The 25753-nt window shown below is 36.9% G+C and overlaps 3 protein-coding genes across 4 annotated transcripts; 2 read left to right on the forward strand and 1 right to left on the reverse strand.

Moving 5' to 3' along the window:
* Positions 1–793: 793 nt before the first annotated feature.
* Positions 794–10545, forward strand: LOC124637333 (cytochrome P450 9e2-like). 2 transcript variants are annotated; one of them, XR_006985221.1, is made up of 10 exons: positions 794–1273; positions 1533–1684; positions 3464–3587; positions 3863–3981; positions 4075–4253; positions 4362–4441; positions 8228–8443; positions 8791–9042; positions 9156–9712; positions 9774–10545. XR_006985221.1 is itself a non-coding variant. In XM_047173698.1 (9 exons), exons 1-9 carry the CDS (start codon positions 1018–1020, stop codon positions 9317–9319), a joined length of 1542 nt encoding a protein of 513 aa, XP_047029654.1. In that variant the 5' UTR covers positions 794–1017; the 3' UTR covers positions 9320–10545. The 2 variants fall into 2 exon arrangements, 1 of the variants encoding a protein (XP_047029654.1); XM_047173698.1 differs by having other exon boundaries at positions 9156–10545.
* On the reverse strand, positions 10138–18166 carry LOC124637334 (tRNA (cytosine(72)-C(5))-methyltransferase NSUN6). The gene is made up of 7 exons (XM_047173699.1): positions 17844–18166; positions 12413–12608; positions 11934–12090; positions 11214–11421; positions 10817–11107; positions 10547–10728; positions 10138–10332 (listed from the first exon to the last, which is right to left on the reverse strand). Exons 1-7 carry the CDS (start codon positions 17967–17969, stop codon positions 10224–10226), a joined length of 1269 nt encoding a protein of 422 aa, XP_047029655.1. The 5' UTR covers positions 17970–18166; the 3' UTR covers positions 10138–10223.
* A 2543-nt stretch (positions 18167–20709) lies between these two features.
* On the forward strand, positions 20710–25678 carry LOC124637439 (ADP-ribosylation factor 1). Its single transcript, XM_047173926.1, has 5 exons — positions 20710–20868; positions 21254–21421; positions 22020–22129; positions 24006–24131; positions 24292–25678. Exons 2-5 carry the CDS (start codon positions 21274–21276, stop codon positions 24454–24456), a joined length of 549 nt encoding a protein of 182 aa, XP_047029882.1. The 5' UTR covers positions 20710–20868; positions 21254–21273; the 3' UTR covers positions 24457–25678.
* Positions 25679–25753: the final 75 nt, after the last annotated feature.

The raw sequence follows: 25753 nt of genomic DNA on the forward strand, positions 1-25753 counted from the left end.
GCTGCCTGGCAAACCACTTGCGATGGACGTCGAGGTAGTTACTGCTGCGGTTGTTTTTGTATACTACACTACTATATTTATACTATACTGTACTACTATATTTATATTAAACTACACTACTATATTTACTACTTTATTTATTGTTATACGCGACACAAAAGTGTACTATCCTCAGCGGCCGGTGACGAACTAAACATTGGCCGAATGTGTAAACACCACACGCCAACCTGGGCCACGATTCCTTTGATGTGTGCCCAAAAAACCGACAACTCGCCGAATGCGCGCCAACCTTGACAAATGTCGGCCTATCTGCACCAATACCCCGTGTACACATTGGTGATGGCGTGTATTGGCCGCACTTGGGCCAACGTGTACTGGGGCCTTAAGAAGTGTCTACTTGTTGGAGCCAAACAAAAATAAATCAAGAATTTCCGACAGTAAAGAGGTAAGTTGGAGGGCCCGGGAACCTAGGATTAGACGGCTACAGCTAGACGTAGCAGTGTGTAAAGGCAGCTAAACTTAGTTGTGGATAAAATATTTAAAAATCGGTTTTATGTGTAAATTTGTAAGAAAAAAGTTACCGTGCGCATAGGCGAAAAGAATATCTCGTGAATAATTCAATTTTGACCCTTAAAATGTCTACCTTACAAATAAATTATATCCACTTGCTATTGCCACGCGCTGTGCCATACGCCATAATACGAAAATTCCCCTATTCTGTACGAGCTCTACCCTACCCTCCATGTTTAAACAATAAACTCTGTTATGACCGCTGACACTGTCTGTCACCCCTGTCAGCTTCTGCGGCTGATTGTCTGTCATAAAAAAGCATCAGTCGGTTATCTAATTGTTATTTATTATCAGCACATGAACACGTTCGCTTTGTTTTTCCGGCCGCCTTACCACTGTGCCGTTTAATCATATCCAAATAACATGCAAACGAAAGAACAGTGAGCATTACTTTCCGTCAAATCGCCCGAAGTTGACTTCTACAATCGGCAAGCACCAAGCACAAACATGGAATATTTCAGTGGTTCCAAGAAGTTACTGCTATTTATTCTCGAAGACTGGAAACTGCTCCTCTTTCTTACTGTTTTATTTGGATTATATTTCTATTATACAAGTACGTTTGACTTTTTCGAGAAGAAAGGCATTCCATTTAAAAAACCAGTGATATTTTTGGGAAACTTGGGGCCTAGATTAAGGGGAACACAGTCATTCCACGAATTTCAATTGGAAGCATATAAGAACTTCAAGGGTAATCGATATGGTGGTAAGTTTATTACAAATATTTTTTAACCAAAATGTATTGTGAAAAGTATTAGGCCACAGCTCTATTTAATTTCCCCAAAAGTATGAATTTATTCGAAGGACACCACCACGAGGCACCTATAATTGATGTCAACATAATAACAAAAGTAGTCCTCTTTATATTTGTACTTTACAAGCATTTTGTCAATGAAAATTGATTATTCATTAAATCCAATAATTTTGTAAAATGAGTGCTCAAAATGTATTTTTTTTTTATGCAGGATTATTCGAAGGAAGAAGGCCCCTCCTAACAATTATGGATCCGGAACTCATAAAGGCGATAACAATTCGTGACTTTGATCACTTCACCGACCGCATCACACTGAATGCCAAAGAACCTAAGTTCTGGAGTCGTTCACTTCTTAACTTGAAGGTAGGTATTATTACATTACAATACTAAATAATTATCCACAGAAATAAACAAGTAATCTACCAGTGATTAAGGGTTCAATGATATTTTCTTCATTACTTAGTATAAAACAAAGGGTATAATTTAGGCGATCACCAAAAATATTTTTAAGACTCTAAGCTGAGGCACCAAATAAAATAAACAACTCCAAAAAAAATAAATTGACTTTATTAAAAGGGCACTAAAGTATATAATATTATGATCCAAAAAAAATAAAATAACATCAGAAAAATCGCAAATCTCGCACAAATATTATTTTTGGTTCCCAAAATGGATTAATGGTCACCAAATTCTATCCAACTAAAAGATTAATATTACTACCAAAATCAAAGTTATAAAACGAATCGCTGCAAAACCGACTCCACGTAGTCTTGTCTGCCCTACCCCTAGAGTGCAATTCAAAACCGCGTAGGCGCAGAGGGGCGAGGCGGCCTGCGAGCTGAGGCGCAGGTAGTTTTTAAGGCTCGCCGCCGCGGCTGAGGCTGGCCGGCAGAGGCGGCCAGCAAGCCGAAGCTGCGGTGGTGAGCGTGAAAACCATCTGCGACGATAAGCTCGCATGGGACCGCCGGAGCCCCGCAGCGCCGGAGCCGTGACAGAAGCCATGCTTGCTGCATGTTGCGTGCTTACATTTTACTACTGAGTTACACACAAATTCATATAACAATAAATAAGCGACGTACGTTTGGGAACCCCAGTATATTAATTGGTATTTGGGAAATATTCTAGCGATCGTTAGCTTTTTTAGTCTAACAAAAATGTCCAAATTAGGAGTCATGGTATTACATAATTGGTAACATCTAAGTAGTGACAATATATAATATTTGGTCTAAAGTGTATTTTAAAGGCGTCCATATATTTTTTTAGTAGTCAATAATACGAAAAAATGGTTTTACCTAATAATATTTTTGGAAACGTTATTTGGTGACCATTTATCCATTTTAGTAACCGTTTAGAATTTTTTTGGTAGTAAAATAGGTACTTTTTTGGGTGGTGTTTAAACACAAGCCTAAAACAAAGATGAAAGGTTGTCTGTAAGAGATCGCTTTTAGCGATAAGACCGCCCATTGTGTCACCGACTTTTAAATCTGTAAATCAGTGTTTTGTTGTTGTTTTTGTTTTTTAAATTGGTGTACATAATAAAGAGTATATCTATCTATCTATCTATCTTTCTCTGTCACTAGACCCTATGTATGCTTAAATCTTTAAAACTATGCAATGGATTTCGATGCGTTTTTTTTATAGATAAAATGATTGAAGAGATAGGTTTATTATGTATAATATAGCTGTGTAAAGCCAGGGTGGGTCACTAGTTTAATATAAAAAGTTAAGTTTCACAGAGCATTTCAATCAACTAATAATGTGAGCTTATCTCATGTGTGTCTGCACAGTGTTGACTACCAGTCACCTTTCCATAAGCATGTATAGATAAGGATTTACATAATTTAATTTTGTAAACCTAAAATTTAGTTGCTAAGACTTGTTGCATCTGATAAATATTTTTTACTTATCTTGTGTGTATAAACAAAGTAAAAAGTTGTTTAAACAAATGTTAAATTATTTAGATCAATAGATATATTTATATATTTATGTATCATATATCATATCATAGATGGAGTTCAATCTATTTTCCTCTACATTATGAACAAAAACTTTGCACTTTATAAGTTCTTTGTTTGAATTAGTGATTCTATAACTGCAAAAATATTCTTGTGAGATAAATAACACATCTTGAATTAATTTTAGGGAGCTGAATGGAAAGGTGTTCGCAGTACACTCACACCAGTGTTCAGCTCCTCACGTCTAAGAAATATGCTTCCACTCATTAAATTGTGCTCGACGCAAATGGTGGATTTCTTAAAGCAATATGGTAAGTGTGGCACATGTATTTATGCTAAACATCATAATACAGAACTATATTCTATGTATAATTTAACTACTAGAATATATAAATATTATCTCTTTGACACAATTATTCAATTTGCTGTTATCATTATCAAGCTGATATTATTTTGTAACATTTACTTAACCAATTCAGTGTTCTCTTTATACATTATGGACTTTGAATATTTATGCACATAATCTAATATTTAGTTAGTGAAATCCTACCGCTATTTATTGTAAATTACATGTTTACAATTGCAGATAAGAAAGATGTTGAGATGAAGAAAACAATAGGGCACTTTACATTAGAAGTAATTGGGGCATGTGCGTTTGGGATCAAATGCGATGCTTTATCAGATGAGAATGCACACTTCTTTAATGTAAGTTTACTTTGTAATTACGCACTATCTTGTAGATAACATAAACATATTATGCTTCTGATCTATAATTTATCATGCTCTCTATAATTGCAGGTAGCTGAAAAGTTTGACTACATGCCTTTACACAAAAGACTGATGTTATTCTTTATTTTGATATTTGTGCCGCAGTTGATTAAGATTCTGAACTTTTCATTTCTTAATTTGACATCGGCAAAAGAGCTTGTACGTATTCTGAAAGCAGCAAAAGCTGAGCGAAAGAAATCTGGTATTAAGTTAGTACATTTATTTTTTATATTATTTTCATCAAATAGAAGTTACTATAAATATGAAAATAACACCTGACATAATAATCAATAATCATCAATTTTATGTGTTAACAGGAAAAATGACTTTCTTCAAATTCTGATTGATTTTTCTGAAAAAGAAAGGTCTGAATCTGAAAAAACCAAGTCTGATATTCGTAAGTATTCGTTTTATTGTCCAAGAGATTATTGGCCAAATATATGAATTTTGCTCCATTAAAATTTACTATTTTAAAATAACGACACTATTCCATTTGTTTGACACTATGACTAAAAATGAAATTGACTTCATCATGACGAACAAGAAGCACATATTCAGAGACATCTCCGTGATCAATAGGTTTAATACCGGTAGCGATCACCGACTTGTCCGAGGCTCTCTGAATATCAACTTCAAGGCCGAACGTTTCCGTCTGATGAAGGCCAGGCTCCGACCAACACTGCTCCAAACCATGACAGGATCTGAAACGTTCCAGTCAAATTTGGAGAACCGATTTGCCGCCGTGGAAACCACAACAGACGTTAACCAGAACCACGAATATGTGGTTCGGATTCTGTAACATGCAGCGTAAGGGCAAGAAATCAAAGCTTTCGGAAGAGATATTAGGGCTTATGAAGAAACGACGTGAAAACCCGCCTGTCACTTCGATAGCTAAGCGGGCTCTAAACCAAGAGATCAACAAGCACGTACCGACGTACGCGACCTCCGGTGCTCCAATACTCTTGACATTGACAGAGCAATTGACCTGAATCGGGGGTCAAAGGTGTTCGTACAATCTCTTGGAAGAAGCCACTTGACGAAGCTGACCACAACAAGTGGAGAAGTCGTTTCTTCGGTGCCGGCAGTCCTTTCGGAAGTGGATAATTTCCATGGCCGGTTATACGCATCGCATGCATCTCGACCTGATCCCGGAAATGAGGATTCTAGAGCCACATTAACACGCCATTTCACCGAAGACCTGCCAGAAGTCAGCAGTGGCGAAATCGAGATCGCTCTGAGACAGCTCAAAAATGGAAAAGCCCCTGGCGATGATGGCATTACAACAGAGCTATTAAAAGCAGGAGGAAAGCCCGTACTGGGGGAGCTCCAGAAGCTTTTTAATGCCGTCCTGTTTGAAGGGAGAACTCCAGAGGCGTGGAGTAGGAGTGTTGTCGTCCTGTTCTTCAAAAAGGGAGACAAAACCCAGCTGAAGAACTATCGACCCATTTCCCTCCTAAGCCACGTCTATAAGCTGTTCTCAAGAGTGATCACGAACCGACTTGCGCGAAGACTCGACGAATTCCAACCACCGGAGCAGGCTGGGTTTCGGAGCGGATACGGCACCATAGACCACATCCACACAGTGCGGCAGATTATAAGAAGACCGAAGAGTATAATCAGCCCCTGTGTCTAGCATTTGTGGACTATGAGAAGGCCTTTGACTCGGTTGAAATCTGGTCTGTTCTGGAGTCCCTGCAGCGTTGTCAAGTAGATTGGCGATCAGTGGCGAAGGGTGGTTTAGTGAAATAGGGAAGCCGCAGCAAAAAAAAAAGCTGGGGGGGGGATGGGCGGGATCTCAGGGATGGGGGGGAGAGGTAATGGAGGTAATTTCTCAGTCCACCTTTTAGCACTGACTGAGAGACTGATAGTTTGAACATGTTTTCTCGAGGAATTCGGCAGATTATTAATATCTATAAAACTTTATTATCTTTAGTTAAGTATATTAACTACTAGAATCTGAGAAAACTTGGCACTAGAAACAATACATTTTAAGTATTTAATTTACAACGGCCTGTTAGCCATTGATATTTATCGTAGGTATTTATCCGTCAGGACGTTAGTAATTTTAATATAGACGTAATATTGGTAGGTAATTCACCCGAGCGGCGTGCCCGAGTTTTATAACACGTTTTTATTCTCAAAACTTAACCTTGAAAAATAAGTTCCTTCCTAAAGTAAATAATCTGTCGTCGGAAAACAGTCTAATGCGATAAATGCTATCCTAGTTAAGTTTTAAAAGTAGGTACACTTAAAAGAAACCTGATGCCAACTGTCTACGTAACAAAATATCTCATTTTAACGTAGGTACCACTATTTTCAATAGGTACCTACATACACTGCAGTACTGTACTTGCTTGTCGCAATCGCACTGTGTGAGTACCAGGTCACACAGTGCGATCGCGGGGCTTAGTAGGGAGTAATCATACTGCCAACTACTTAAACAAAATTATGTACTAGGTGAATGCAAAAACTATGAATTCCCAACTAGGGTCATTAAATCGCGGAGAATCTTAACACCGCGATTCAGGATTTGCATAAAAATGCACAACGCCATCTATGTTGACATAATGTAACTAAAACACTTAAACTAACATAAAATATTGTTCACACACGAACTATGTTATTTCCACACACCAATAAATTAAATTAAGTAATACAAAGAACAAATTGTTAATGGTATTATCTAAAACAAAATAAGCACAATGAGAGTGAATATTTGTCTGATTTGTTTCTTTACATATTTGAGAGCTCTAAGCGCTGTCACTCGCGCGTAGACAGATATAGCTACTCTACTCTTGACGCGTTCTTTCTCGTTCACTCGCGAGTTTTGATTGGTGGAAGCCGCTCCGTGAGCCGGCTTACCGCTCGCCCTTATTTTGCGAACATCGCGCGGCGCGGCGTGGATGACGTCACGCAAGCGTAGTTTTGTATGGAGGAGGAAGCCGCGGCTTGTTTAGTAGGAGCAAAATGTTTCAAGTAATTTATAGACAATTTTTTTTACGGTGGTAGGCGTTTTGTTATACCTACATATTTAAATTGTGTGGTTTAAATGATTATATTAATTATACCTATACCTATATTATAACTTATACCTATGCTCCTTTCTTGAAATTCGAAAGGGAAGCCGATGGGAATCGGCTTATAAGGACGCCTCGCCACTGTTGGCGATACATCCAAGTGATGAGATGTCTCTACGAAGCCGCTACAATGTCCGTCCAAGTACAGAATCAGCAAACAAGGCCCATACCGTTGCATCGAGGAGTGAGACAAGGGGATGTTATTTCCCCGAAACTGTTCACTAATGCAACGGAGGATATGTTCAAGACGCTGAACTGGAAAGGACGCGGCATCAACATCAATGGCGAACACATCTCTCACTTGCGATTTGCTGACGATATCGTCATCATGGCGGAAACGCTGCAGGACCTACAACAGATGCTGAACGACCTGGCTGAATCTTCTCTACGCATCGGCCTACGGATGAACTTGGACAAAACCAAGGTCATGTTCAATGAACATGTTCTACCGGAACCGATTGCGATACACGGCGCCGTTCTCGAAGTTGTTCGGAAATATGTATACCTCGGGCAGACATTGCAGTTAGGTAGAAACAACTTTGAGGACGAGGTGAATAGGAGAATTCAGTTGGGTTGGGCTGCATTTGGGAAGCTACGTCGAGTCCTAACATCGTCGATCCCACAGTGCCTAAAGACAAAAGTCTTCAATCAGTGCGTCCTACCTGTCATGACTTACGGAGCCGAAACGTGGACACTGACGGTACGGCTGGTCCACAAGTTTAAAGTCGCTCAGCGGGCTATGGAAAGGGCTATGCTCGGCATTTCTCTGAGGGATCGCATTAGAAATGAGGTAATCCGTCAGAGAACCAAGGTCATCGACATAGCCCACCGAATCAGCAAGCTGAAGTGGCAGTGGGCTGGCCATATTAGCCGAAGAACCGATAACCGTTGGGGTAAACGAGTTCTAGAGTGGAGACCACGCCTCGGCAAACGTAGTGTAGGACGTCCTCAGGCACGGTGGAGTGATGACTTGCGCAAGACGGCTGGCAGGAGCTGGATGCGAGAAGCCGAAAATCGATCTCAGTGGCGTGCACTTGGAGAGGCCTATGTCCAGCAGTGGACTGCAATAGGCTGATGATGATTCCGTTTGTTTTTTTTTTTTTCAGATCTAGACGACGACACAGTAGACGCACAGTTGCTCTTGTTTCTAATCGCCGGCTATGAGACGTCAAGTACTTTGCTATCTTTTGCGGTACATGTGCTGGCTACCAAGCCCGAATTGCAGACAAAACTTAGAGCCCATGTGAAGGAAATGACTGAAGGAAAGGAATTAGATTACGACTGCCTTGCTCAACTGCATTATTTGGAAGGATTTTTGCTAGGTAAATATAATAGGCTGACTTCATTGAAATGATTTTGTCTTTTGTACCTACCTAGTACCATTATTATATGTATTCAGGTTCATATGCGATAGAATGTTATATAACATGCCAAGTAATTAAAACAAGAAATGGCTTCAAACATTTTGATCTTTTTCAGAGCGCCCGATTTTATCAATGTAACTTGACAAACGTAGGTATTTTCGTAATTTACGTAGGTAATACAAAATTTTGAAAAGTAAAATTGCTATGTATGTATCTGTAAAGATAAAACGCATTGACCTTATAATTGAACTTGAATGTTGTCAAGGAGATTTTGTAATGTATTTTTTGTTGTTTTTATCTTTCAGAAACTTTACGTATGTTCCCTCCATTGGCGCGAGTTGACCGAGTGTGTACTAAACAATACACCATACCTGGAACATCTATAAAACTGAACCCTGGTAATGTGATAGCCATACCTCTGTATGGTATTCACATGGACCCAGAATATTACCCAGACCCGCAAGAATTCAAGCCAGAACGATTCATGAATGAAGACAAGAAGGACAGAGCCTCGCATTTGTATCTGGCATTTGGTGCTGGCCCTAGAAATTGTATAGGTAAGCTAAATTACTTGAAAACTCAATAACATATAAATATTGTATGTATATAAACGCCATATTTATGTAAACTAAGCTAATTAAAATGTATCTTCTTATCTACTATGTTACAGGTCTGAGATTCGCCATGTTATCAGCAAAATTGGCCATGGTTGAACTTATTAAGAACTTTAAATTCTCGACTTGCGAGAAGACAGTAGATCCGATTCAGTTCGATAAACGGTCACTGTTGTTGAAGGCGCAGGGAGGCTTGTGGGTTCGCATTGAAAAACTCTAATGGAGCCTACAGTTTATAACTTGACCTCTCTGAAGTCCGCCATTCGATGCCTCGCGCATGCATCAGCTCAGAGAGAGGCAGAAACATATATGACGCTAGCTGTGTGTAAGAACTACACCATTACCAATTATTTAGAATTCGAATATTTTTATACGTACAAATACATGTAATTTGAAGTATGCATTTCTAGCTTTCTATAATTTTATAAAGTACAAACGAAAATAGCAGTTCCTATAATCGGGTTTCATAAGAGATTTCATAATAATTTTATCGACAATTTGTAGGCTCGTGATCCGCGTATACACCATAATTTTGGTTGCGTGCCGTGCATCGGTAGATACATTTACAAAAATGATTAGCTTATAAATACTCATTTAATATTTTAGAGGAAACATTGAAGTAATAAAATGCACAGGTACGTGATACCATACCATGTAATGTACCTTATGGAAACAACAGTATTTTAGTGTTATCGTTTTTTAAGTAATCTAGACCACTGGCCTTTGCTACTCAGCAATTTAGTTAATGAACAATAAATAGTGTACCACTGTACTCCATATTATAAGTAAAATGTTTTAATGATAGTTTTTGTGAAGGAGATTTTACATGTAGCTAACATAATCGAAACTGGATATTAGTGGATATTTACTCAATTTATAAAATATTGATGTCTTTGGGTACACATAGTTGCGAACAAAACATGAATATTTTTCAAAAAATAAACACAAATGTTATTTTAAGACATTACATAATAGAAATAAGTTTTGAATTAATTTCAATTAATTAGGGGGATTAAAATAGGTGATAGTAAAATATTGTTTAGGGTTAAAGGTCTATTTATAAAATAATTTGCGTACATAATATAAAGTTACTTCCTCTATTTTTGTTGTCTAGTATCAGATGTTTATTGAACCTTCATAAATGCTGCTATAAAAAAACCTATTGTATCTCTGAAGATAGGCTCTACTGGTCTAAGATCTTGATGTTCTGGACCAAACCTCTGTACCATCAATCTGAAATAAGTAATAAAACTTAGAAGCTTAGAAATTATGTGATAAAACAGTGCCAGGTCCATACTCAGTACAAAAAGGCATTCGTTTTGAATTGCACTTAAATTATTATTGTTGTTAATTTATTATAAAATATATTTTACATAACAAAACGATTCTTGCCAACTCAAAGGATAATGTATTTTTATTAATTTATAATAAAACATTTATAATGTACCTTTGTTCATCATTTAGACCTCTGTCAGGTAACCCCGGGCCACCTAGTATTGGTTCTGCAGGAATTAGTTTTAAACATGGGAACTTTTCAAGTGCCCATGCAACCATGGCTTCATTTTCATCAACTGTTATAGTACATGTACTGTATACTAATTTTCCGCCCACTTTTAATACTTTGACAGCCTGAGAATGAAAAGAATATATTTCATACAATATTGAATCATAACAAAGTAATAACCAAGCTATAGTATAATTTATTATAATAACTTACTTCTGCTAACAATTTTCGCTGAACAAACTTATAAGAACTTATCATTTTAGGTGTCATTTTGTTCATTAATTGTGGTCTTTGACCCAATCCACTACAAGGAGCGTCTAGAAGCACTTTATCAAAACTATTTGGTGGAAAAGGAGGTCCACTGTTAATTCCTTTACTCTCTTCTGAACAACACTTGGTTGAGTCAAAAGCGTAAGCTGTAACACAAGTAACTCCTTGAATATCACAGTTTTCTCTAATTTTTGCAGCCTTCTGTGGTGTCTTATCTAATGCTATAATAAGAGCCTGAAAAGGTTGAGAATGTAAGTATTTTAATTCTGAATCGGTTCAGTTAAAGTAAAATGGAGGTAAATGCATGAAAAATACCAAAGCACCTACATTTTTCTCTTACCTGATCATTAGACATTTCAGCTAAATGAGTTGTTTTATTGCCAGGAGCTGCACACATATCCAGAATATGTTCCTTGGGCTTAGCATCCATGACCCACCCACAAACAATAGAAGGCAGATTTTGTAGAAGTACTTCTCCTTTTGAATAAATACTCTCATTGACGACTGGCAACTTGGAGGCTGGCAGAATAGTGTGTATGGCTATACCACTAAAAACATTTAATTGAATTATTAATATGCAAAATTACTTTATTGAGATGCCTTTCATTCAGTTTCTGTTCAGTCAGTAATAATGGTTAGTTTCAAAATCTTCTCATGTGATTATCATTTTCCCTACCTTTTTTTTTTTTTTAGCGACGTAAAATCATCAAATGACCCCTCCCGCTGTGGGTTAGCAGCGGTGAGGGAGTGTCAGACTCTTACTGACTAAAATCGTCGTGTTCCGTCATAGGCCTTTTATATACCAGGGCCGCGGTATCTCTTTCGAACAACCCGCAGCCCCGGCAGGCCTTGGCCCTGCTGGGCCCCGCTGGGGTTGCTGACATCTCTTTGAGGAGCGCGTGGAACAACGCGCGCCGTCGACACGGGTCTGTCGTCTAGAAAGACAGAGGGACGATGAGCCACCCGAACTCACCGCCCACAGACCCACGCCTACGGTGGCCGGGAGTCATCTCGCGACACCCGGCGCCCATGGTGTCCCCTGGTCCATGGTGTTCCCTACCTTGGTTGAACTCCATTGTCAAATAAATCTGCTCGTAACATTTTCAGATACCCTGTCCCCACATACAGCTTTTTTCCTGCATAGTTCACTTTCAAACCTCTTTTGCAGTGGCCTTCTAAATCTCCATAAATATCTACTCTGTCTCCCAATTTCAGGTCTGAAAGAACATAATCGCATTTTGTCAATAATATATTTTTCCTAAACACAAATGTTAGGCTCTAGCTAGCTAAACTGACGGACCACAATGCAAATTCAATCTAACAGCAGTTCAATTGCAGTTGGCATGTATTGGACTTGCAATTGTGTCAACTGCATTCAAACTGACTCCACTCAAACTGCAATTTGTGGTAAGATTGCAGTTCAAATGTGGTTTGTCTGTCTAGAGCCTTAATTAAGCCATCACTTAATTTTTTTGAATAAGTTTGTCTGATAGTATAGTTCAAACTTTTTATTCTGTCTGTGGTCTCTACACTACTTACTTACAGGTAGGCCCATCACCCCAGGAGCAAATACATGGGCTCCCCTCAGCACAGCAGCAGCACACAGAGCATCAACAATTACTTCTTTCCCTGTCTTTTCTAAATTCACTTTCTCAGGCCATTGCCCAAGTATGAGGCAATCTGATCTCAAGAAGTAATACTCTGGTATATTTGTAGTATCGAGCTCTTTCCCTTGCTGTAATATAATAAATAGCAATAGGCATGATGACAAATTTTTAAATTCCTTTGTATGATGTAGGTATACGTCTATTTTATATGAAAAATTATTAATTTTAAGAAAATGCGAAGTTTTTTTATCAAATAATTGCATTTTTCTCTGTCCACTTTGAATCCGGCGCGAAAACGCTTGTCAGTTAGGGACACGGTATCGAAGCAAAAGTATCGATATCGTACTCATGAGTAGAATCGATAACAAAGTATCGTACTCATTAAAGTATCGAAACAAAAGTATCGATACTTCAAGGTATCGAGTACTTTTTTAGATCAAAATTTGCTTGGTCAATATCAGTCAGTAAATAATGTCAGTTTTACTTCAGTTCAGCAGGACATAAAAAACAAATGGTATTGGTACACTTTAATAGAATAATAGAAAAATGGAAAATGGAATGAATGAAACAAATCGAAAATGTAGCAAAAGGAAACAATATTAAGTTATTTGAGGTATACTAAAAACTAGCAGTGTCCCACAGTTTCACCCGCGTAGTAGATTAAAGATCCCATTCCTCCTCCGTACAGTCACTTAAAAATAGAAGTTTGTTGAGCCTTTTTGGAGATAAGCGGTTTCGATTTTTTGTGATGGTACTTCCTGCTTTAGAAAATAATTGTTCTGAAGGTACTGACGTCGCAGGGATTGATATATATTCTCGTGCCAATTTATATTATTTTGGGAATACTACTTTCATATCTTCCCATTGTTTTAAGGGATCTACTGAAAGTGGCGAAACCTGTGCCGATAAGTAGTAGTAGCTTATAAGTAGTAGTGAGCTAGAAAGCGCTGTTAAATTAAATTCTTCATTCGATACGATACCTGGGAAAAAGTACTTATTGAGTAAAAGTATCGAATGCAAAGTATCGAGTACAAAAGTATCGGTATCGAACTGGAATGTACTCGATACCACAAAGCATCGATACTTTTTTCGTGTCCCTATTGTCAGTGTCATGTCGTCACTTGTGACGTCACGACTGAAATTACAAGACGCAAGTAAACAACGCTCGTGCAATAATTAAGTTTTTTGTGTTATTAAATATGAATTCGAAAGGGCATAGGTGTTGTGGGGTCCCCCAGTGTAAGAACACATCCAAAACAACTCCGGATAAGTTATTTGTGTACGTTCCTCACAATAAAAAAATACGAAACAAGTGGCTTAAACTTGCAAGGCGAGATTCAAAAGCAATATTGCCCAGGGTACAACTTTATTTTTGTGAAGATCACCTTGATGTAAGTTATTACATAGTTCTCTAGATTCTAGCATAGTTTATAATGTAAATAACTATTTCGAGGTTAGGTTTCATCTCTCATTGTTTTTTAATTAAACTAGTATACTTACATGGAAGTTTTAACATTTCTAAATTCAGCTGAACAAAAATCTTTATTTGATGCCAAAAACTTTCCCAGCGTTATGATATCAATTCTAGGCAAATTAGCGCTGTTTGCCTTGATAAATCCGGGCTCCATAACTCGTGTTATAAACAATTAATTAATTAAAAACAAAGATCGCAGTGGAAGTTCACAATAACGAAATGTGACGTTCGCGCGCTTTCGCGCGAGTTGTTTTGAGAAATGACGTCACGAGCTCTGATTGGTGTTTAAGATATCATGGCGGATTGCCTTATTTCGTAACTAGCTTCTGCCCGCGACTTCGTACGCGGATCCTGTCCCTTATGCCAGCGACTACGGGGTCAGCAAAATCAAAGATCTGAATAGTCTGATATTGAATTTTAAGGGCCCGTTGACTTGGAAACAACGGAATACGCATAACCATTAGAAACGTTCCATATATTTAATTTTTGTACTTTAACGGCAAAAGCACAGCAGACTAAACAAAAAGCTGAGAACTGAACCGCAATAGACGTGACCATAGGGATAAAAGTGGTGATTCTAATTAGTCCGCATTTAAGTTGTGAGTGGCAAAAATATTAGGTACACGTATCTCACGTCTCTGGCTTGGCTTGGCCGTCCAGAGTGGACTCGCTAGAGCAGGATTAGTAGCCCTGCTCGGAGGGTAGGTGCCTCATGGTAAGCACAGGGAGCGCGTAATCAGCGTTTAAAGTCCACCGAGGTATCCTCACCCTACAGCCGCTCATGTACCTGTTGCCCTCTTGTTGCTATTCAGTGACTGGTTCCCGGGGGCCCAGTAAGTGAGGTGGCAAGTCTCCACCTGCCATTTTTATCCACTAACATCCCACCACAATAGCCCAAGTACTTTTCCTATATAGTTAGCAATAGTTTAGCACAGAACCGGGGATTGTCTTTTTTTAACGACGTCCACCGGGGATTGTCCTTGGGTTCATTTCTATAGTGTATAAAGGGATAATCGTCGGTTTTGTGTCACCATTTCATTAAAGTTGTCTCAAAAGGGCTTCAGCGTGTTGGCTTCGGCCCCACGTTTGCCTCCCAAAAATTCGGAACTCTGTAGTCTGGAAGAGACATACAAAATAATAATGAGATATAACGCAACAAAGTCGGAGAGTGGGGGCTCGTGACGCCACGTCTAGGTATGTAAAATTTGTACTAAGCAGTGACTTAACACAAAATTCAAGCGTGTTGTATCTTCGTTATTATTTGTTTGTGAGAGAGAGAAAAGAAAAATACGTATCCATTATTTTAGGGTTATCTAAAAGACGGACTAATTACTTTTTTTTGATTCGCCATACCTATTTCATAACATTCATTTCTATACATTTCAAGTGTAGTATTGCTCTTGAAGTTCCACATCAGGTGTTCCAGATCTTCGATGTTTATACGTCAATAGAGAGTGCTTATCAGATTGAACCACTTTTGCTAAAACGTCATATCTTCATATGCTATAGTCTAGCTGGGCCCCTGGAGTTCCACATCAGGTGTTTTAGATCTTCAATTTGTATAAGTCAATAGAAAGTGCTTATCAAATTGAACAACTTTTGCTAAAACATCATACCTGTATATGGTACAGAGAAGCTGGGCTCTTGGGGTTCCACATCAGGTGTTCCAGATCTTCAAATTTATTAACTCAGCTGAAAATGTACTAAGCAGTGACTTAACACAAAATTCAAGCGTGTTGTATCTTCGTTATTATTTGTTTGTGAGAGAGAGAAAAGAAAAATACGTGTCCATTATTTTAGGGTTATCTAAAAGACAGACTAATTACTTTTTTTTGATTCGCCATACCTATTTCATAACATTCATTTCTATACATTTCAAGTGTAGTATTGCTCTTGAAGTTCCACATCAGGTGTTCCAGATCTTCGATGTTTATACGTCAATAGAGAGTGCTTATCAGATTGAACCACTTTTGCTAAAACGCCATATCTTCATATGCTATAGTCTAGCTGGGCCCCTGGGGTTCCACATCAGGTGTTTTAGATCTTCAATTTGTATAAGTCAATAGAAAGTGCTTATCAAATTGAACAACTTTTGCTAAAACATCATACCTGTATATGGTACAGAGAAGCTGGGCTCGTGGGGTTCCACATCAGGTGTTCCAGATCTTCAAATTTATTATCTCAGCTGAAAATGCTCATCACATGAAACAATTTTTGCCATGGCACCATTTTTGTATCTCTTATAGTTTTGTTGGTCTGTTGGAGTTCTGCATCAGGTCTTCAAGTTTCGAAGATAAATTATAGCCTATATGTTGACCAGGCTTAATACTGATACAACAAAGAAAAAATCATTGAAATCCGTTCAGTAGTTCGGAAGATTAGCGTGTACAAACAAACAGACATACAGACATGCAGACATACAGACATACAGACAGAATTTTTTTTTTGGATTTGTGCTCCATTACTGTTTCTAAACCCCACCCAATTATTATTTTTTTAATATATTCAATGTACAGACACAGTTTTTTTACAGATTTATTATATGTATAGATTTTATTTTATAAAAATACATTTTAATCACATTATTAATAAAGAAAACAATGCGCGTTTTATATTCCAAGCTTCAAGTTTAATTTAATAAATATATTATTTTAATGATTTTTGATTACTGTCATCATGCCTATTGTCTGAATATTAAAATAATAAAATAGATGATTATAAATTATATGTTACTTTCTGACGTATATGTTTAAGCCTACTTACAATTAGCATGCCATGCTGAAAAGGTACGGTGTACGGTATGGTGATGAGTGTGATCATGAATAATATCAAATTTATCATAAAATCATAATATTGTTGACGAACATTTAGTTGCTACTGTGGCATTGAGACCTATTAAATAGCTAGTTAACACTTTCGATGCCCAGCACCCGGGATTCGAGTCGAACCATAGTTCATTCCTTATGCCCGCAACCCGAATACCGAGTTGTCGCTATGTGTAGCTATAGATGCATGTGCTCATGCCCAGGACCCGAATAGCGAGTCCATAGCTAAGTAAGCTGTAAGGGTTGTCAAAAGTAAATAAATGAAATCAATTGAAAAAACATCGCTTTAGTTTATAACGGATTAGAAAACGTAAATTGGTATTATTCCATCCAGTTATTGCTTCATTCCAGTATTGTATTAATTTGGTACATGCATACTTAGGTTAGATCTTGTTTGATGTTAGTAATAATGCGCTCAGGCGCGCAATCTATTGATGTATGTCCAAATCAAGAGACGTTAAAGTTAAAACAAAAGTGCATCTATCACCTTTTGTGCAATAACGAGATTTATGGTTCTTTATCTCTGGCCCGTAAAATGACAAACAAAGCGCGTCGGCATGTTTTTTGAGATTACGAGTATTTAAACTAAAAACTAGATACTTATTTTCTTTGTTATCCTATGCAGGTGTTAAAACAAAGCACGTTGGCATTGTATTGATTAAAAAAAAAGCTTACAGAAACACGTAGATAAATCATATTAAGTAAATCTGTTCTAACATAATGTACGTTAAAATTAAAAAAATAGTCTCTTTAACAACATAATAAATTAAATAACAAGACGGGATTTATTTTCTTTATTCTGATCAAAAATGCACAATAATTATATTCTAGTAAATTATTTTGGGTAGAACTACGCTCAGTGGGCGGGGCTTAAGTGAACCCGGACGCCGGGTTTTCGGGCATAAGGGTCCCGTTCCGATACAATTGCGCTGTTGGACTCGAATACCGGGTTGTTATGTAATTATGCAAAATATTTTTGGGCATGTGGATAGGAATTGCATAGATGAGCTGGGCAGCGAAAGTGTTAAAAGCTTAGAACTATAAAACTAGAAGACACTACTTACAGCAGTTAAATAATTTTGAAGAACACTTATACTGAACATCTTCAACTTATTTATCCGAAATGTGGTCCATCTCGGAGACTCCGCTAGCCAGGCTTTCATAGCACTACTGTTTTCTGTAGTTTCCATTGTAAATAGTTCAGTTCTGGGTATCTATTTACTTTTCAGGCGTAAGTAGCAAACCAGAACCACCACCGGCCTTCTTGATTATCGTAAGACGCCTATTTAGCGACAAGTACACGTGGCTTAAAATTGTTGTTTAACTCATCTTTATTCAAATACGTAATTAAGTAGCTGTTTATTATTGTTTTGGATTCGTAATTCGTAATTTCGTAGTTGACGAAAAGGGGCAAAGCAAAAGGGCTCCCAAATCCCGGGTGTGAAATTGACATTGACAACTCTATACAGATTAAACACGTTACTACAGATTACACAAAAGATTATCGATTCATGCCAATACCGTAACAGTGGCGGCATTTACTCTAATATTCGCCGATTAATATACTTAGAAAGCTACTAATATTATTAACAAGGATTTTATGTTTGTTTGTAACCTCAGATAACTAAAGCAGTGAACTAACTTTGAAAGTTATTTAAGTTGGGTAGCTCCATTATTTATCCGAGTACGGGAAGTACTTTCCACAGGACGCAGTTGAAACTACGAAATGTGTTAAATGTTTAGAGACTTCTTTTTAATATTTAAATTAGTGTAATCTAACACATAAACACAAATAACTTTACCGCAAAATGCTCAAAACACAAGTATAAAAAGCTTATTCTTTTAAGCAGTCAGTTGGTAATTTTAAATATTTGGATTTTACATCGTGTGATTCTCAACAAAATAAAATAATGGAGATGGCAGTCCGTAGTTTTTCAAACACAATAGCCTATAAGGTACCTATAAGCTTCATGGCGTGTACAGTGGCGGATTAAGAGTATCCGAGGCCCTAAGCACAGAGCCTGTGTAGACCCTCTATTGCTTAAATGGAAATGGAAGGAATGGAATGGAAGGTTGAAGAAAAGCGAGCGTGATGCCCTTGTAATTACAAATGCGCGAGCGAAGCGAGCGCGAAATTTTTTTCTTACTCGTACGAAGGTAAAATGTATCCCAATTTTTTGTTTGTTGACAAATGCAAAAACGAAGGCACATAATTTCTGAATACGCGAGCGAAGCGAGCGCGAAATTTAATTATTTTTAAGACTCAGAACCAAAATTACGTTCAATGTAGGCCAAACGTAGGTACTTAACTTTTTATTTGTTGGCAAATGTAAAAACGAGGACATACAGTTTCTGAATACGCGAGCGAAGCGAGCGAGAAATCTTGATTATTTTTTAAGACTCAGAACCAAAATTACGTAAAAGAGCTACATTTCTAACCTTCATTTCTTTCTACAAGTTTCGTTGGACAAGTAAGGTGGATATATACGTAAGATCGATAACAACGTCAACGCGACGTTGGTCCGCAGACCACTTGGAAGGCCTCCAGGGACCACCAGTCGTCCGCGGACCACCGGTTAAGAACCACTGATCTAAAGCATCCAAAATTTTCGATATGTTTGTTGTATTGCACTCGTAGTTACAGCGTGAGCTTCCCAACGAGTGTCCGATAGCGACTTCAAAACGCTATCGTTGCCTATTAATTCTTTTAAAACTGCCCAACGATGAGTAGAAGCCGAAAAAAAACCGTAGGTATAACAACTGGGGCCCGATTCTCCTAAGTTAATATTGTCAAAATCGAATAGAAATTGAATCGCAATATGATCGGAATAGCAGTTTTAACCTTATCGGGCATTCTGCTACTAATATAAGACCAATCGTATTCCAATGACATTCGATTGGTTTGCGATTGGTCTGCTATTTTGGTGATTTTGGTCTATACGGTAGTTTGCTGTACAATCATTTTGCAATCGTAAATCATTTGCAGACAAAATGATTCATTATTGAATGACAGAAAAGGATAAAAACGTTTATTTCAAAGAAAAAATAGCGGAATGCCATATACGCTTAAATCGTAATCGAGTCAGGATTGGATCTCGGTCGAACCGAGTTGAACGTGAATCGTATGTCGCTTAAGTAAAATTAGGAGAATCGGGCCCCTGCACAATTGAAAAAAAATCTCTGCGATCGTACAACAATCAACAGCACCGTGATTTCAGACATATTGTGGATGAATCTCGATAAAATGTAGTTATAAAATGAAACGCCAGCAGAGGATGGAGGCCCCTGGAGAACAGGGGCCCCAAGCACGTGCTTGTAGTGCTTATACGTTAATCCGCCACTGGGCGTGTAGGTACACGCCATGAAGCTTATAGGTACCTACTCCGTATGATCAACCTCGTGTAGTGACTGCTGATTATTGCGAGCTCGCTAGCCGCCTCTCTTCGGAAGGCAGCTTTAGAGTATTCTCAGAGGTCCAAATATATATTCTTGTTACCTACCCCAGAGTAAAGGTAGCTCAAAACTTTCTATGCCACGTTGTACAAAAAGCGTGTTGAAGAAATGCGTCTTCCTTTGAAATGATGATGCAAGGGTTCAAGGAATGGGGTTTCGGAGCCACGTCATAACATAACTTATCCTTATTTTATGCAATATAAAGAGCGTATAAGAGAAAATCATTCTGTTTAACTTCTGAGTCCTCAAAAACAAACCGCGAAGCGTATCATTGTGACAATCTGCCGTGTTGGTTTAGGTGATCATACCTTTTGCGCATAAGCTTTTGTTGAAATAAAAAAAAATTGAAACAAATAAACAGATTTCCGTTGATATTAAAATATTTATCAGTTTACACATTTAGAGCAGTGGTAATTAATATTATTAACTTAGACAATTAATAATAGACGTTGAAAAGAAAAGACGCCAAGTGATTACAATTTTGATTATTATTGTCACTGGCCACTTTTTTCCAATACGTGGCATAGGCACGAACAACTTCCACGTTCGCCGCCATTTTGACATCGAGCGAATTGTATAGAATCTACTGATTTAAAGCTTTTTTTCTTGATTGTGTTGAAATTGGCATCAGAAAATGTAAGTATTTCATCTATTTGTGCTTATCTAACTATCTAATAATACTATTATCCCAAATAAGTTGAAAATTACGTTTTGTATACTTTACAAACTGAGGGTGGTGACCGCAGCAGGGACCAACAGCGGTGTCGGTCAATCTTTGTTGTAATTCGCCACTGTTATACGTTGTAATTAAAGCCAGTGTGCATGAAAAAGTTGCAATTGTTTTGTTCTATGATAAACTACGTAAATTGTCGTCGTAAGTTACTACGATAGAAAACATTCTACGTCAAATTTCAGTAAGGACCTGCCATGTCATTATCATTGATTGAAATAACGTGCAGTCTTGACGGATGACTCAGTATGGTTAATATTCTGTATTTCTAAATAGTTTCTGTTATTTCAGACTAATCGCAAAGCTTCAAAATGGGGAATATGTTCGCGAATTTATTTAAAGGCCTATTTGGCAAAAAGGAAATGAGAATACTGATGGTTGGTTTGGATGCTGCTGGTAAAACCACAATCCTATACAAACTCAAATTAGGCGAAATTGTTACGACTATCCCCACGATTGGTAAGTTTGATTTTAATTTTCTGTATTATGTGATGTCCTTTGTAATTGAATTAAAGGTTTTATCATTTTTATAGATTATTTTTTATATAGTTTACATTTGCCATAAGTTTATTGTACCCATATGTTAAAGATTATGTGTAATGCTAATATGAAGTGCCAAATATCAATCACATAGCATTGGCACTACACTATGACTAATGGCATTTGTATTGATTTTTATCTTTTTTAATCAACAGTGACTATAGATAGCCATTAACTCAGTTTTTTGCCAATTTTTGCCTTATAATTTTATTGTGAAATCTGAACAGAGTTTCTGCAAATGGTAACCCACCTGGGATAACTTATATTATTTTCATAAAAAGTAATGTGAATTTAAGTTCACCCTGTCTGTACAATGTATTGCAGAAATAATTTTCAAATCTTCATCTTTAAGGTCCGTTTCAGTGATATCTTGGTACACAAATATATTTAGACAAGCGTTTTAAGTATTTGTTACACATATCATACACATGCATATGTGTACCTTAGAAATTGGTATTGCATAAATATGTACTACACATGTAATAGAATTTCAGCATTTTTATTTATTTGATTCCAGGATTCAATGTGGAGACTGTAGAATACAAAAACATCAGTTTCACCGTGTGGGATGTCGGCGGTCAAGACAAAATTAGGCCACTGTGGAGGCATTACTTTCAGAACACACAGGTCAGTGTCATGTTAACTGTCTCTTACTTACATAATTATTATATTTTACTATGGAAAGGCTTCCATATTACAATGTTGTAGATGACATAATTTAAATGGAGATCTGTGCAAATCCTTTGACACTACACATTAACACAATATTAAATAAAAAAATGCTAATGCTGATGCTCCATCCCTGCCACTGATGGCAAATGATTCATTAAAAATGTAAAAAAATCTAAAAGTTTAATAAGGAAATGAATGATGAAACAATCATATGGGTAAACAACACAAAGTGAATCACCAAACATAAGTAATTCAAGTTTGAATTTGTTTATAATTATTTAGATGGGCAATAACTACAAATTTACATTTACAATAAACTATTATAATTTACTTGAATATTGCATTGCTATTTTTTGAATCATCAACACACTTCATCGCGTAACATAATGTAATTTTTACCCAACTTCTAAAAAGGGGTTATATCTGATTCAATTAAACACACAATATGCCATGAGAGTATCTGTGGTTAAAATCACTTATTTGTGAAAGTAGGTCATTGTTTCTAGCTTTAAAACTTGCAGATGATTTCACTTGTGTATTGTTCAAACCTATAGCTCTCTCTTACAATATTGTGCATAATTATGTACTTATCATAATAATTAGTAAATAGGTTAATGGGTCAACTTTATTTAAATTAAATTATTTGATTTAGGCTCCAGTTACAATTTGTAAATAAATCTCTTTTTCTTCCTGTTTAGTAAAAACATAATTTAGCATTTTCCTTGTACAATTTATTAATTGCATGATTTTTTTCTCTGACTAATGGATTGATTAATTGCTCCAATGCACGGTTATTATAATTAGATAGCCTAGACCTTTCTTGCCATCATTTTTTCTGACTCATGACTGCATGCATGCATTTACACTATTACAGTATTTACTTTAAAAAAATGTTTTCATCACGCTGTTGGTACTTATCCCAAAGCTTCCAGCTTTTCATAATGCACAATATTTTCATAGATAATATATGTGATTGCAAATACTATTTTATGCTGGTAAAGAAATGTTAGATTATTGTATTACCTACACTTTAGCTGACTCATTAGTTCATACAGATAATCCATGTGTATGTATGTATGTCCTTTTGACATCAAAATGTGATTAATTGTTGATGATTATGTTTGACAGTTGCAATGCTTATTTATTAAATTATGTATTTAATTTTGCGCGTAGTTTAAATATTGTTGCGTATTTAATTAGCATACTAGAATCGATATGAGGAATATAAAGTTGCTTAATATGTATGTTAGTTGAACATGTTAACCTTGGCGTTTATTGTTTTGATAATTATTTGCAGGATTATAATATGAAGGCGATATTAATGCGATAAGAAGTACATAAAATTTTCATGGTTTCATAATTAGGCATTTTGTTAGCAAATGTAATTTTTTTCTTATACAATATGTTGAAGGTATTTAAATTACATAAATGGTTATGTTCATGGTGCCTGTTGTCATGAATGTCCAAGATATTGTAATAATAAATGAGACATGATAATATTTAGAATTATCTGATTGATTTCATTTTCTAAACCTGATTTAAGAATGAATGATTAAATATGCCAGAAATATACTTTTATCAGATAGTAAATATCAATTCTGCGATGATAGTGTTTTATAGCAGGTTTGTATTCAGTAGCTTTCTGTAGGTTAACACAATATAAAGAAGTGTTATAGTATTATGGATTAGCCTGACTTATTTTGTCTGCTATCAATGCGACCTTAAAAGCTCAAGTGTATTCTTAATCTTCTCTTTTACGCAACTGACAACTAAAGGGAGCTTTAAAAGGTAACAATAAAAATGTAGTTAACTTGTAATGTATTTATTTCAGGGTCTCATCTTTGTAGTAGACAGTAATGATCGAGAGCGTATTGGTGAAGCGCGCGAGGAGCTCATGCGAATGTTAAGTGAAGACGAACTACGGGATGCTGTACTTTTGATCTTTGCAAACAAACAGGTAACATTCATTTCACATAGACATGTTTTATATAGGTTCTTGAATCAAAAGTTAATTTTCAGGGTTTAATTACTTAGCTGTGTTTGCCTACTTGAAATATTCAATCTTCAGGTGTATAATTGTAAAGGTTATGTAAACTAATACAAGTGTGTGTTGCTAGGATCTGCCAAACGCAATGAACGCAGCTGAGATAACAGACAAGCTGGGCCTGCACTCGTTGCGTAACCGCAACTGGTACATCCAGGCGACGTGCGCCACCTCCGGGGACGGGCTGTACGAGGGCCTGGACTGGCTCTCCAACCAACTTAAGAACGCCAACCGCTAACCGCATGTGCGCCACCAACTCACAGACAAATCTGATTACTGAAAGAGACTATGGTTTAAGATATGTTAACTTTATTTGCTATTGAATATTGAATACAATGTATTATGTGAGTTAACCTGCGAATGCATTACTGATATGCGTCACCCGGTGACCGATCGAGCATCGCATTCACTCCGAACCACTCGAGTTCATACAACATTTAAAAATAATTTTGGAATATGGTGGTAAGTGTACAAATAAACCATGCTACTTGTGGTATTAGGGTCCACGTAATTAGAATGCGCTGTTTGATCGATCCCTGTCGACGATGAACAAAAAAATAGTGTGTAAAGACGATACAAAATTATTGCAGATTTGTTTTCAATATAAATATACGAAGGAGCAAAACGGTGGTACCTAGACTCGCTGAATGATCGTGCATTGTGATGTGGATAGGTTTGTAGCTGACTCGTGATAAAGTGAATCACATCATAACAATGTTTTATATGTATACTATGTGGAATAAGTTGTCGCAATAAAGTATTTAAAGTTAATTCACAATTGATGACTTTAATTATTTAGTTTATGATACTAGTGACCTACACTTTACGTAACGTAGGTAGGTACAAGTAGCAAGCAGTATTCGGAAGCGTAGGGTCTATCGGTCACCGGGATGCGAGGCGCGGCCGTGCGTCCTACACACATCGCTTTGTGACTTGGGCTATTGATATCCCAAGTCCTTTCTGTTCGATTGTCACCAGTTTTGTGCATTAATATCACCTGACCTATTATAACGATGGTAGTTTATTTTTATGGAAGTTATCTAGGTAGTTTAAGCTGTTATGTATTTTACATCCAAAACCATTTCGTACAATATTCTCGCTTATTCGAACGGCTCGTTGTGATTGACCTGCATTTACAGTCAACAGCTTCTCATGACGAACCGAGATTAATTTGTAATTTAGGTATAAATATGTATTAGATAAACGGTGTCATTTTGAGAAGTGTTTCCGCCTACAGGGAACAGTGCTCAGAAGTCTCAGTGGTACATGCTCTACACAATTAATTGTAACTTAGCATTTTTATAATAATTTAGAAAATGTTGAAACAGTAACTATGTGGCAAGTGTGATGGAAGGAGGTTCTTTTTTATTTTTATGAAAAACGAGAAATAATGAAAATGCGAATTGTGACATTCCGGTTTATCTTATGCTGTATTATGGAATAAAAATTATCCTCACGAATGTTTCATTATTTGATTTTCACAATCTGGTCTTTAACATGCGGTAAATAAAAGCTTATAACACTACTTGAATAAT

Source organism: Helicoverpa zea, chromosome 16 (assembly GCF_022581195.2).
Source record: "Helicoverpa zea isolate HzStark_Cry1AcR chromosome 16, ilHelZeax1.1, whole genome shotgun sequence".
Classification (NCBI taxonomy): domain Eukaryota; kingdom Metazoa; phylum Arthropoda; class Insecta; order Lepidoptera; family Noctuidae; genus Helicoverpa; species Helicoverpa zea.

Excerpts from the sequence above, each read along its gene's own strand:
- LOC124637439 (XM_047173926.1), top strand. The coding sequence starts at position 21,274 with ATGGGGAATATGTTCGCGAATTTATTTAAAGGCCTATTTGGCAAAAAG. Across the intron at positions 21,422-22,019 it reads TACGACTATCCCCACGATTG|GATTCAATGTGGAGACTGTA; the intron begins GTAAGTTTGATT and ends ATTTGATTCCAG. Across the intron at positions 22,130-24,005 it reads ATTACTTTCAGAACACACAG|GGTCTCATCTTTGTAGTAGA; the intron begins GTCAGTGTCATG and ends TATTTATTTCAG.
- LOC124637333 (XM_047173698.1), top strand. The coding sequence starts at position 1,018 with ATGGAATATTTCAGTGGTTCCAAGAAGTTACTGCTATTTATTCTCGAA. Across the intron at positions 3,982-4,074 it reads AGAATGCACACTTCTTTAAT|GTAGCTGAAAAGTTTGACTA; the intron begins GTAAGTTTACTT and ends CTATAATTGCAG. Across the intron at positions 4,254-4,361 it reads CGAAAGAAATCTGGTATTAA|GAAAAATGACTTTCTTCAAA; the intron begins GTTAGTACATTT and ends ATGTGTTAACAG.
- LOC124637334 (XM_047173699.1), bottom strand. The coding sequence starts at position 17,969 with ATGGAAACTACAGAAAACAGTAGTGCTATGAAAGCCTGGCTAGCGGAG. Across the intron at positions 10,729-10,816 it reads AGCGAAAATTGTTAGCAGAA|GCTGTCAAAGTATTAAAAGT; the intron begins GTAAGTTATTAT and ends TTTCATTCTCAG. Across the intron at positions 10,333-10,546 it reads GGTCTAAATGATGAACAAAG|ATTGATGGTACAGAGGTTTG; the intron begins GTACATTATAAA and ends TACTTATTTCAG.